This window comes from Triturus cristatus, chromosome 10 (assembly GCF_964204655.1).
Source record: "Triturus cristatus chromosome 10, aTriCri1.1, whole genome shotgun sequence".
Lineage (NCBI taxonomy): Eukaryota > Metazoa > Chordata > Amphibia > Caudata > Salamandridae > Triturus > Triturus cristatus.
Window position 1 is genome coordinate 238,906,673 of NC_140593.1, and position 13,536 is coordinate 238,920,208.

Below are 13,536 nucleotides of genomic sequence, written 5' to 3' on the forward strand. Positions count from 1 at the left end.
TCTGGGCAAAATCAAGCCTCTGTCCAACAAAAATGACTATTTAGTCAGAGGTCTCAAACGATCACATACTCTTGGGACCTCCCAATTATCCAAGATGGTTATCAGATAGTCTTCAAAGAAGTACCTGGGACAAGGGTTCGGACCACTCCTATTTCAAGAGACAGTATCAAGCACCAAGCGATATTGCTGGAAGTCCAGACTCTCTTGGATAAAGGAGCCATGACTCCGGTTCCATTCGACTAGAGAATTTCAGGATTTTATTTCTTTCTGTTCTTGGTTCCAAAGCCAGATGGAAGGTATTGTCCAATCTTGACTCTCATGGCATTGATCGCATTTGTGGTGGTGTAACCTTTCAGGACTGTGAGTCTTCAATTTATAATCCCATTGATCTCAAAATAGGATTATCTGATGATGTTAGATTGTCAGTCTAACATCAACAGATAATGCTTTTTGGACATATTTGCATCCCTGTCCAATGCAATGTGTCCAGATTTCTGCACTAAGGAACAGGTTCCTTAAGCATGGGCAATAGATGCTCTGTTAGTCACATGTTCTCCAGGGCTGCTGCTAAGCGCTTTCTCCTATTAACTTATTTCCAAGGGTCTTGTAAAAGATTCAAGCAGAGGAAGTCAGGGTGATTCAGATAGCTCCCTAATGGCCCAGACACCCTTGGTTTTCCTTGTTTCTGATGATGTCCGACAGGAAATACTTTTCCCTTCAGGTCAATCCGCCTCCATTGCAATTTCCTCCCCTAAATCCACAACAGTACAGTCATCTGAATCAAATGGCTTAGTTGCTAAATGGTTAGCTTTGCATAGTCTAGGTTGTTCTGGACAGTTGGCCACTGATATTCAGTCATCCAGAAAGAACTCTACCGTAGCTTTTTATAAAAAACCACTGGGAAGTATTTGCTAACTGGTGTGCAGAGAAATCTAAAACTTCACTTGATATTGATCATTTCCAAATTTTAACATTTCCCTCAGGATGGTTTCTAAAAAGGTCTTGTGCCTTCCACTTTAATATTTCTCTGGGCAGCAATTAAGGCTTTTTGTCAGCTCTCTGGGGATTTGTCACAGATCTCTCCCTTTGCCAGCATGGGATCTTTCAAATGTCCTTAAGGGTTTCCAGAAGGCTACATTTGAGCCTTTGGAGCATGCAAGGCTTGCCTGGCTATCGGTTAAACCCCTTTTTCTGGTGGCTATTATATCAGCAAGGAGACTGGGGGATTTTAGGAGCTCCGAGCATCTCACATCCTTATCTTCATTTTTTTCCAGATTGAGTGGTTTTGAGATTGGACCTCAAATTGGTTCCTAAAGTTTCTACATCCTTTTATTTGTCCAAAGAGGTAGTGTTACCAGTATTACAGGACGATTCAGCCTCTAATGTTCCATCATCTTTGGATGTCAAAAAATTGTTGTTGATTTATTTAGATCGTACAAAGCCTAGTCGAGATTTTAGTTCCCTGTTCATGACTCACGGATCTGTAACTAAGGGTAGGGGGTTTATAAACGCTACATACAGCAGATGGATTCAGCAGGCTATAATACAGGAGTATTCTAATGAAGGGGTTCTCTTCCAGGTACTATTCAAGGTTGTTCAACCAGGGCAATCTCAACTTCTTGGGCAGAGGCAGGTGGTGTTCCTTTAATGGAGATCTACAGAGAAGCTACATGGTCTTCATTTCAGACTTTCACTAAACATTATCACCTTAATTTGTCTGATTGTATGCAGGATCATTTTGGTTCTGCTGTACTGTCTTGACCAATTAAGTAATACACATTTTAATGGTGGAGCAAATTTTTCTTGTGAAATCCTCATTGGTTAGAACAAGGATGAGGAGGACTCCATGAGGGAGGAATTAATCATTTACTCACAGGCAATCTTCAGTAACCTGATTAGAAGTCCTCCTTGTATCAGTTCATTTATCCCCCTCCCTCTAGTCATTACACTCCACGACAGGAGGAGGGTTGGCGGGAGGAACTATTTATATGGTATTTTGATAGAACTGGGATGAGGAGGACTCCATGAGGAAGGAATTATTCATTTACTCACAGGCAATCTTCAGTAACCTGATTAGAAGTCCTCTTTGAATCAGTTCATTTATCCCCCTCCCTCTAGTCATTACACTCCACGACAGGAGGAGGGTTGGCGGTAGGAACTATTTATATGGTATTTTGATAATAGAAACAGAAGATTCTTTTGGTCAATATAAAAAAAGTGTATTAAAGAGTGTGTATGGGTTTTCGGGGTATGAAGAGGACTCTTAATCAGGGTACTAAAGATTACCGGTAGATAAATGATTCATCAGTACACAGGAAATAATTATTGACAACATTATCAGTCATCTTATCACAAATATCAACTTGTCAGTTGTTGTGCTAGAAAATATCTAAACTGTTTATACCATTGATTTAACACTCACACTACACAAAAATCTGAAAAATACACATAGTTCGATACCTGATGCTCGATGTGCTCCTGGATCATGCTGTACCAAGACCTTTTGACAGATGCTATGCCATCACTAAATGCTTCTTTGGGCCTCCATAGTATCTCTTTTGGGAGCAATTTGGAGTCCTGGAAAGATTCCCTCAATAGATACTTTTCTATTCCATTCTATTAGAGAGCACAAAGAAAGGAAATTTATCTTAGAGACTTCCATTTATTATATTTAACAGACTATATCTCTGGCCATAAATGTGTTTTGTAGTGAACCACACATACACACTGTAAGAAATTGGGGTGGTGATTAACTGGGGTATAAGTCCTGGTCAAGCAGTTATCACAATCCTTGTCAGGGTAAGGCACAAGCAAAACTTAAATTTACCTGTGCTCACCCCCATGGTAGCCTGGCATAGAGCAGTCAGGCTTAACTCAGAGGCAAAGTGTAAAGTATTTGTGCAACACTTTAAACTGTGAAACAGTGAAAACACACCACAAAAGAAGCCCGCAACAGACTTAGAAAAAGCAGAGAGATTTTTAATAAATAAAACCAGACCAAAATGACAAAAATCATATTAGTAGAACTAGCAATATTGAATTTTAACGGATTTGGTGAAAATAGTTCCAAAAAGCACAAAGCGCCAGTTGGGGATATCTGGTCACGCTGGGCCGGGAAAAAGTAACAAGTTCAGGCTGACCTCGATGGAGTGCGGGCAGCTACATGGGGCCCAGTTAGGCCTGCTGAACAGAGTACATTAAATCCTGATTACGTAGTGTTGTGTGGATCCGCGTCAATGACTGACCGCACATCAAAAGCAATGTGTAGGCTCCAAGCTGCGGCGAGGCTCTAATGCGCACTCTGTTGCATTGTCGTTGAGGATCCCATCAATATGTTCTGTGATGAGAAGTCCAGCGTAGGGATGCATCACGCAGCAGGCGATGCATCGATTCCGAAAAGCTCTGATGCAGTCAGGTGTCGTCGTCGAGTCTGCCGTCAATGAGAGATGTGAGGGCCTGGGCTGCGGAGGCATTGCACTTTTGGGACAATGCTTTGTTTTTGAGAATCTTTGGAAGTGATGCGGGCCTTTGCGATGGACCTTATCCATGCAGCAGCATTGATGCACTGATTCTGCTCAGGGATGCGTCGCTCAGCAGAGGAGGTGCGTCGGTTCCACCGGCAAGTACCTTAGAGGCCACTTCTAAGGGTCGAGGACTAGGGTGGTATGGTGGACTCACAGAATGCAGAGTCCAGGTGCATGTGCAAAGTTGTTGGAAGCCTGTTATGTCCCTGAAGCTTCAGATCAGGCCATCCAACTTGCCCTTAGAGTCACTCTGGGTTCAAGAGATGCATATCCCTTCCTTTTCACCCAGGAAAGAGGACAGCAGGCGAGCACAGCCGGGCAGCAATTCCTTCAGAGCCACAGTCCAGCAGAGTGGCAGTCCTTTCAGCAGCACAGCAGTCCTTCTTCCTGGCAGATTATCCGCAGGTCCAGAAGTGTACTGAAGTAGTGGTGTCCGAGGTCCGTCTTTTATACACAGTTATGCCTTTGAGGTGTCGAGAAGTTTCTAAAGGCATGCCTTTTAAGTGCACAGATGCCCTACCTTCCCTGCCCTAGCTCCAGACTAATTACAGGAGGAATGCAGCCCTTTGTATGGAGACAGGACACAGCCTATTCAGGTGTAGGTGAGGCTGGGCCCAGCTACTCCCTCCCATCCTGCCAGTGATGGTCCACTCAGTCACACCTAAGCTTAGATTGTGTTTGGCTGTCTGGGAGGAATACACAAAGCCCAACTGCCAACTACACCTATTCATGTGACCAGAGACGGGGTCCAGTCGCCAAACAGCTAAGGCATGAACAAGCCAACTTCCCAAAGGTGGCATTTTCAGAATTGCAATTTAAAATCCGACTTCACCATAAGTAAGGATTTAAAATTGTGATTCCAGAAACACCAAATTTAAACGCATTATTTCTTCCCATTTGGAAATTACATTTTTAAAATGTAATAAGGCAACTCCAATATTATCCTAGGCCTTGTAGTAGTGAAAAACGAATTTGAGAGTTTTTCACCACCATAACATGTAAAACTTAAAAGTACATATCCAACCTTTTTAAATACATTGCACCCTGCCCTCTTGGCAGTTCAAGGCCTACCTTATGGGTGACTTATATGTATTAAAAAGGAAGGCTTGGGTCTGGCAAAAGGTTCATTTTACAAGGTCAAAATGACAGTTTAAAATGCGCACACAGGCATGAGACGTGCTTAAAGGGCTACTTAAGTGGGTGGCACAATCAGTGCTGCAGGCCCACTTGCAGTATTTAATCTACAGGCTCTGGGCACATGTAGTGCACTGTACTAGAGACTTATAAGTAAATAAAGCATGCCAATTGGGTATAAGCCAATATCAACAGGTTTAGAGGAGAGAGCACATGCACTTTAGCACTGTTTAGCAGTGGTAAAGTACTCAGAGTCCTAAGGTCAGCAAAAACAAGGTCAGACAAAATGAAGGAGGAAAGCAAATGATTGGGCGGAAGACCACCCTATGGCTGACAGGTCTAACACACGTACATATACACACTGTTGGACCTGGCCCTCTGCAGGGTCACCCCCAAAGATTTTGCCTGCTTACCTCTATGTTTGTTACTGAAATTAGTTTTTGTTGGCCACAGGACTGTGTGCCTGCTAAACAGTGCTAAAGGGCTTGTGCCCACACCCCTAAACATGGTTTGATTGGCTTACACCGAATTGGCATATTTAATTTACTTATAAGCCCCTTGTAGAGTGGTATAATACATACCGAGGGCCTGTAAATTAAATGCTACTACTGAGCCTGCAGCACTTATTGTGCTACTCACTTACGTATCACCTTAAAATGCAGTTTTAAACTGCCAAATCGACTTGGCAATATAAACCCCTTGCCAAGCCTTAAACTCCCTTTTATTGCATATATGACACCCCTAAGGTAGGTCCTAGAAAGCCCATAGGGCAGGGTGCACTGTAGTTAAAAGGTTGGATATGTACTAAGATTTACATGTCCTGGTAGTGAGGCCTGCCTGTCCCAGAGGATAACATGGGGTTGCCTTATTGAACAAGTTACTTACCTTCAGTAACAATATATCTGTAAGAAACAGTAGTGATAGATTCCTTACCTTAGAATTACCCCCAGGCGTCAGACTGGATCTGGAAAGTTTTTGTCAGCAGTACCCCTGCGCGTCAGTAGGTGGCGTCGTGCAGCTCTGCGTCCGTCGTTGGCGTCGTGGTCGCTGAGATGACGTCGCGGGCGCTACTTAGGTCCATACTTAGGTCCACACGCGCTGACGTCAGTTCTGTACATGACTTTCCGCGCCAGGAACACAAAGACATGCAAGATACTGACCACTGGTGCATTGAAACTAGGGCCCTAAAAGGGATGACCTTAACCCTAGAAATCAGTTAGCAGAGAGGGGAGGATGGGTGGGGCAGTAAGGAATCTATCACTACTGTTTCTTACAGATATATCGATACCGAAGGTAAGTAACTTGTTCATCTGAAAGAAACACATAGTGATAGATTCCTTACCTTAGAATAGATAGCCCAGCAATATCAACCCCGGTGATGGGTCTGCCAACCAAGATCACACCAGGAAGTCCGGGAGAACAGACGGCCAAAGAAGTCGTCTCTCCGGACTTGGCTGTCCAGGCAGTAATGCTTAGTAAAGGTATGCAGCGAGGCCCACGTGGCTGCCTGATAAATGTCTTGAAGGGGGACACTATGTCCCAATACAGTAGTGGCTGCAGATGCTCTAGTGGAATGACCACGCAGTCCCACCGGAGGCTCTTTTTTAGCCAAAGAGTAACAGGCTTTGATACACAAGACGACCCAGTGGAGATAGTCCTCTGTGTACCACCCAACCTTTCTTGGTGCCAACGTAGCCAACATAGAGTTGGTCATCCACCCAGAACTGCTGTGTACGGTTGAGATAAAATGAGAGCCAGACGGTGGAGCCTCTCTTCCTCTCTGGAAGGATGCAGAGGCGGAAAAAAGGTGGGCAAGGTAACGGTCTGCCCAATGTGAAAGGCCGTAACAACTTTCGGTAAAAAGGAAGGATGGGGCCTGAGCACAACCTTGTCCGGGTGGACCGACAGAAAAGGAGGCTTACAAGAAAGAGCCTGGAGCTCACTCACTCGCTTAGTGGAGGTGATGGCAATCAGGAAGGCAGTCTTCAAGGTCAAGAGACTAAGAGGACAGTTGTGAAGGGGCTCGAAAGGAGCACACATGAGATAAGTAAGAACCAGATTCAAGTCCCACTGTGGCATCACAAAAGGAACAGGAGGGAAAAGGTGTGTAATGCCTTTGAGAAATCTATTTAGAACCGGGGACTTGAAAAGAGAGGGCTGATCAGGGAGCCTGAGAAAGGCCGAAATGGCAGAATGATAACCTTTGATAGTGCCCAGAGCAGAGCCCTGCCGGACCAAAGAAAAAAGGAACAAAAGGACCACACAAAGAGGGGCAGAAAGGGGATCTACAGCCTTTGCTCTGCATCATGCCACAAATTTGTTCCACCTGCAGGCGTATACCACCTTAGTGGAGGGACGTGTGGCTGCCAGAATGACATCACAAACTTCAGGAGGCAAGTCGAAAGGAATCAACTGCCCCCGCTCAATCTCCACGCAAAGAGGCGGAGGCTGTACAGGTTCGGGTGGAGGACCATCCCCTGCTGCTGCGACAAAAGATCCTACCAAAGAGGCAGTCGGATAGGGGGATCGATGCTCATACTGAGTAGCTCGGGATACCAAACTCTTCGAGCCCAGTCCGAGGCCACAAAGATGTGGATCTAGAACAGACAAGACCTGAGCCAAGGTGAGCATCTTGAACTTCTCTTTGCAGAGGAAGCGATTGACGTTCCGGAGGTCTAAGATAGGACGCAGGCCCTTGTCCTTCTTTGGCACCAGAAAGTAGTGGGAATAGCAACCACAACCTACTTCTGGCGTCGGAACGCGCTCGATGGCCCCCTTGGCCAAGAGGGCCGCAACTTCCTACTGAAGAAGCACCAAGTGATCCCAACGTGCGATGGTACTGAGGTGGCATGGCTGGAGGGGTAGTCTCGAAGGGGAGGGAGTAGCCCCTTCGGACTATCTCTAAAACCCACCTGTCCGATGTGATGGTGCGCCAGTGGGGGAGGAGATGGCGAAGCGTGCTGCCCACTGGCGTTTGATAGTCCTGAAAGTTAGGACTAGGAAGGTTTGGAGGCAGTGGTGGCCAAAGTGGAGGTGGACTGACCTGCCCGCTGGCCAATTGGTCCGCCACGGCGGAACCCGCGTCCGCGATGGGATGGTTGCTGCGCAGGCTTGTGGCTCTGTTGTGAATGATGCGGGGCGCCCCTTCCGGTGCCACGAAAGGAGCGAAAAGCAGAAGATGGAGGAGGGTGGACTGCAGAGAGTCCCAAGGACTTGGACGTAGCCCGTGAGTCCTTGAACTACTCCAACGCGCTACCTGCTTTGTCGCCGAAGAGGCGACAGCCATCAAGAGGAATTTCCATAAGCGTACTTTGGACATCCCCCAAAAATCCAGTTGTCATCAACCAGGCATGGTGTCGGATCGCCACCGTCGTTGCAATCAATCTGCCCAGTGAGTCGGCGGTGTCTAGGCCACAACGAATCATAAACTTAGCTGCGTCTTTTCCCTCTGCAACAGCCTGGGAGAGACCTGTCCATGCCTCCTTCGGACAATGAGGCAGCACTTGCGTCCCCGTAATCCCACAGAGAGTCAGAATAACGGCCCAAGAGGCATGCGGTGTTCACAGACCACAGCGCAGAACTGGCGGAAGAAAAAATCTTCTTCCCGAACTGATCCAGTTTCTTGGATTCCCTATCCGGTGGTGCGGAAGGGAAGGTAGTCGGGGAAGCAGAGGCTTGGACAACCAAGCTCTCAGGGGTGGGATGTTGAGAGATGAAAATGGGGTCACCCGGAGCCGGGCGATGGCGTCGGGCCACTTTCCTATCCACAGGAGCCCCTGTGGTGGGCCTGGACCAAGTGCCCAAAAGAACGTCAGAAAGTGCTTCACTGAAGGGAAGCAGTGGCTCCACAGAAGTAGATGCTGGCTGAAGCACTTCTGTCAGGAGGTTAGTCCTGACAGCCACAGTAGGAAGCACGAGGTGTAGGGCCTCGGCCGCCCTACGCAACACCACAGCATAACTAGCACCCTTCTCCGAAGCCACGGTAGGAGGAGACAGCATGCCAAGGTCTGGTGAGGTGTCCAGACCACTGGCTTCCCCCAACTCCTCTGCCCAGTCCTGTTCATACTAACAATCAGCTGCGAGAGGGTCCTCAGACCCCTCCCAGTCCTCCCCTTCCTCCTCAGGCTGTTCTACAGGCCTAAAATAAGGAGCAGGGACATGGGGATAGAAATCCCCAAGCAGCATCGAGAACAGCATCGATCGATGCCGCGTCCGCTTCGGGGCTGAAACCGGGGTCGACGTCGTCCCTAGGAGCAGGCGACATCGGAAGTGGTGCTGGTGGGGTCAACGTCAGTGGAGGTGTTATAAGGTCAACTGATGTCAACCGGGACCCACCAGCGATGAAAGGTGATGACCGCGGACCCGAAGGTGCACCAGCGGGACCCGATGGCCCAAACAAGCGAGTCATGGCCGACAGGAAGTCCTGTATTTGGACTGGAGTCGCCGACGGACCGGGGAAGGGCGAGTAGGCCGGCGGCGACTGTACAGGCTCCGCTGGAGCCACGGGGGAGGCACAAACCGCAACCTCAGCCGCGTTACGCGGCCGGCGAGGGGAAGTCGGAGAACGATGACGTTTCTTCGACTTCTTGTGCTTCGCCTTACCTGACCCCGAAGACTTGGATCCCGAAGATCGATGGTGATGACTCCGCTCACGGTCCCTCAACCTCCCACAGGACTGGGACCTCGAACGGTGCGGAGCTGACTGTCGGGCCTCCAGCAGCTTTCGGGACCGCTCCCACAAAGACTTCGGCACCATGGCCCGGCAGTCGGGGCACGAATTGGGGTCGTAGTCGTGCCCCAGCCAGAAAAGACACACTCTGGCGGGTCCGTCACCGACATCATACGGTGACAGTCCTCGCAGGACTTAAAATCGGGCATCCTAACTGCACCAGGAGTCGAAGACTCGATGAAAAATAGAGACAAAAAGGCCTCAAAAAGTCAGTCAAAAATTGACTGTGGGTACCTGCTCTTCCCAGATCTGCACTTGCTGGCGCGGAAAAAGAAAGAACTGATGTCAGCGCGCATGGGCGGCATCTAAGTAGCGCCCGCGACGTCATCTCGGCGACCACGACGCCAACGACGGACGCGGAGCCGCACAAAGCCACCTACCGACGTGCAGGTGTACTGCTGACGAAAACTTTCCGGATCCAGTCTGACGCCAGGGGGTAATTCTAAGGTAAGTAATCTATCACTTTGAGTTTCTGCCAGATACACTAAATAAGTGCTATCCTTTGATTGGGATAAGGTGGCCAGATCATGTTTGGTATCTATGAAATTGTATTGAAAAATCATCTTTAATGATAAAGTTCGATTTTTAATTACAATTGTGAAAATGAAAATGCCATTTTCCTGCCCTTAACCCTTTTGTGCTTGCAGCCTGTCTTGGGACACATGACTGGGTGTAACTGACAGTCATTGTGAATTCAACCCAGTCAGTAACACAATGGAGGGATTAGGTTTGCATGAATGGGCCATCTGCTAGCAGGATGGGGGCAGAGATGAGCTCAGGCACACTTTCAGCTGAATAGGCTGTGCCATGCCTTCATACAAAAGACTTATCACCTCCACATTGTCACTGCAGCCAGCTTGGAGCAAGGGCAGATGCAGTCAGAAAAGTCCATGCACTTGAAATAAACTTTGTAGAAGCTTTTTCCACCTCCCAGAGGAAAGGTACCAGGTATAAACATAGGACCCTCCAACCCACTTTTCAGCTCATTCCTGGTCCTGCAGAAGGACTCTCAGAGGACCGCCTGTTGCTGTAACCTGCTGGACACTCTGAAAGACTGCTTCGCTGTTCTGGAAGGACTGCAGTGCTGCCCGGAGATTGCTTTGGGTCCTCAGAGGCCAGCCCTGCTGTTGAGCCCTGCATCTTCAACTGAACCCTGGACTAGCAGAGTAACTTCAAAGGGTAGTTTGCTAGCCTTCTGTTCAGATTCACAGGGCCACAAACGGCTCCCATCATCTTAAGCCAACACCTGGACCCAGCTTGAGTGACTCCTGAACCCCCAAGTGGTGCCTCACCAATCCTGGACCCTTGGTTCTGTTGCCAAATGAGCCCAGATGGCCAAAACCCACAACTGAGGATTTACAAACTTTTTGTCCAAAAACCGCTCTGAGAACCAGGGGGAGACTGGAATCAACCTGCTTGCCTATCTGCTCGAGGTGCATCGCCAGTGACCAAAGGGGTATTCGAGCCCCTGGAACTATCTTCAGCTACACCCTTCTGCCTCGTCCCACTGGAAATGTTCAACTTCCAAAAGAAAGACCAAGTCTAGATGAAGAAATCTTCACCACGGCTTCGACCCAAAGCTCCCCGGCGATGACGCTCTATCCTCATCACCGCCTGCTAGACTTGCCCCACTGAACTTTACCTTCTCAGAACATTTTTACCAAACTTTCTCTCAAGTCTGAAGGAGAGTGCTGACTTGAACCAATCCACTTCTTGTATCTGAACCGTGCTCCATCGCAGTTAGTCCTATTTTTCAACTCTGACCCGTATCATGTGAGTAGATGTCCGTGGTTGGCGCTTTGATTTTTTAGGTGCTACTTTTTTACTGAAACTTTAAAAATTCATAACTCTGGTTCTACTGACTGGGTTTTTGCTATTTTGCTGTCAAAACATTTATTAAAATGTACTTTATTTCTCTAAATTGGTGAGGTAGTTTTTTTGTGTTATGTTTTTAATTTATTACTGTTTGTGTGCTGCATAAATACTTTGCACATTGCCTCTACGTTAAGCCGGACTGCTTTTTGTGTCAAGCAACACAGGGTTAAGTACAGTTTAATTGAGGAGCGAGGGATTGTGGCTGTTGCTTGACCAGGGTTCAGATCCCCCAGTCACCCAATAAATAACCCAATTTCTCACACACACATAATATATATACTCTTGTAGGCAGAAGAAATGACGTACATCTGATACATACTTTTGAATTCCTGGAGTGAGTGGGAACATGTAGCATGTTTGGTGGGAAAATATGTAAACTTAAGTGGTTCCCTGAGTAGAAGGGAATCTTCTTTTGCCTGTGATGAATGAGGGCTTGAGCGAGGTAGGGATGATCTTTAAAAGTGTAGAGCTAAACCTAAGAAAACAATCAACCTGTGATATTTTCCCTGAATTTGGGGAGGGTGAGCATACTTACTGCTGTCAACAATGTGGGATTCCCCCAGGGCAGTGAGTTTGTCTGTGAATTGGTGGGTTATTTTGTATCTTGTACTCTGTTTGAGATAGAGATATTTGGAACTTGACCTGAATACCATGGGCCGCCAAGATAGAAGTTTTTGATGTGTTCCTACAGGCTAGTTTTGATGACCTATATATCTGCTTAGTAATGGACATTTTCAAGGCATTGTACATCTATCTGGGCATGATGGAATGAACACCCGTGCAATGTGGTGAGTTTTATTTTGAAGAGGGTGGGTTTCTTCTTGAGCAGTTTAAGAGGTCATAGATACCTTTTATTCAGAACTATGCTTAAGAGTGGTCTGAAGGACTGAGGTGCACATCTATCTATTGATTTGACCTAATTGGTGAGAGCTTTCACCAGTGCAAAATAACTGGTAGGGAGGGTGGCAGTGGTGAGGATGGTTCAACTTTAATGATCTCAGCTTTGGGTCCAATTAGAGGCCATTTTCATTTGGAGTCATGGGGACATAGCAAGTCTAGGCATATATAACTGTAGCTTGGTCAATACTGTTTAGCATTAGCTGTCTGAATTGTTTCATCTGTTAAGATTTGGCCTGGGATTCTAAGTCAAGATCTGAGGCGAGGATTATTATTCAAATGTTACTAAAGCTCAGCAGGGTGACCAAAAACATATTCAGTAGAAAACACTTATAAGGTGTTAGTGTCAAACTAAAAGTCAAAAAAGCACCAATCACAGTCTTTGCAGTTTTATGCGTTGCCTCTGCCACCATTACACACTCTATGATGCTCAGCAGCCCAAGATGAGTGCCATATGTTCCCCCCTGTCTTAGTTGTTATATCATAGGATACATATATTCTAGTGTTTGATACAGGGAAAGTGTGCTAGTGTGCGGTGTTCGCAACCTGTGTTTTGAGTGAACGTGGTGTTTCTTCTTGGTATCTTTGAAATACAATGCGCTTGAGGTGAGGCAGTGGAGACCCCAGGTTTTGACAGCTGGGTCAGAAGGAAATTTACCAGCCTCCCTCTCTGCACTTAGGGGAGCCCAGTTGAATTGCAGGGGCTTTGCACTCACACTTCATCTCCTGTGAAACAGGTCTCTCTAAAAAGGCAGGTGGGAGGGTTACACAATCCAGAGACTGTTCTTTACTCATTATCAGCCTGCCATTTGAAGAACATGACCACACAAACAGGAACCACCTGATAAGCGTTCCACTACTGCTTCCTTCAACACTATTAGGCCTGACTGAATTAAGCCTCCAAGTAAGTTGAGGCATTACCATCCATACCACTGGTGTTGCAATAATTATACTAATACTATGCCATAGGAAACCTCCCCTCACACTTCTCACTCTGATATGAAAAGTCTTCATCCAGGGATTCAGCCCACACATATCAATTAGCTTTAAGAGCTATATTACTTTGGCAAGGCTTACCATGTGAAGAGCCTAATTAGAGTAATTGTGCATTACACGTCAGCAATTAGTGATTGCTCTTTCCTTGTCCTAATGTGAGTTCATACATGGGCTCCCAGTTTGTAGTGATTATTTGCTAGAACATAAATAGTGCTCTTAGCAATGGCGTCCAGAAGTAACCCAGAAATTAGATACAAACAAATAATATAATAGCAGGTTATATCATATGTTCTTGAGCAAAGCTTATGGCTTCGTGCCCAAACGCGCCACTTCGCTCAATTTGCGGCGGTTCTTCCGAGTGATGGAGGAGAGCACTCGACA

General features: G+C 46.9%; 1 protein-coding gene across 1 annotated transcript in view; it reads right to left on the reverse strand.

Annotated features, from left to right (window-relative positions):
* ASNS (asparagine synthetase (glutamine-hydrolyzing)) overlaps positions 1-13,536 on the reverse strand; it is a 245,567-nt gene that overhangs the window by 80,575 nt on the left and 151,456 nt on the right. The window contains exon 11 of the mRNA XM_085630875.1: positions 2,461-2,616. Within this exon, the coding sequence (XP_085487001.1) occupies positions 2,461-2,616 (156 nt within the window). The remainder of the gene's footprint in view (positions 1-2,460; positions 2,617-13,536) is intronic.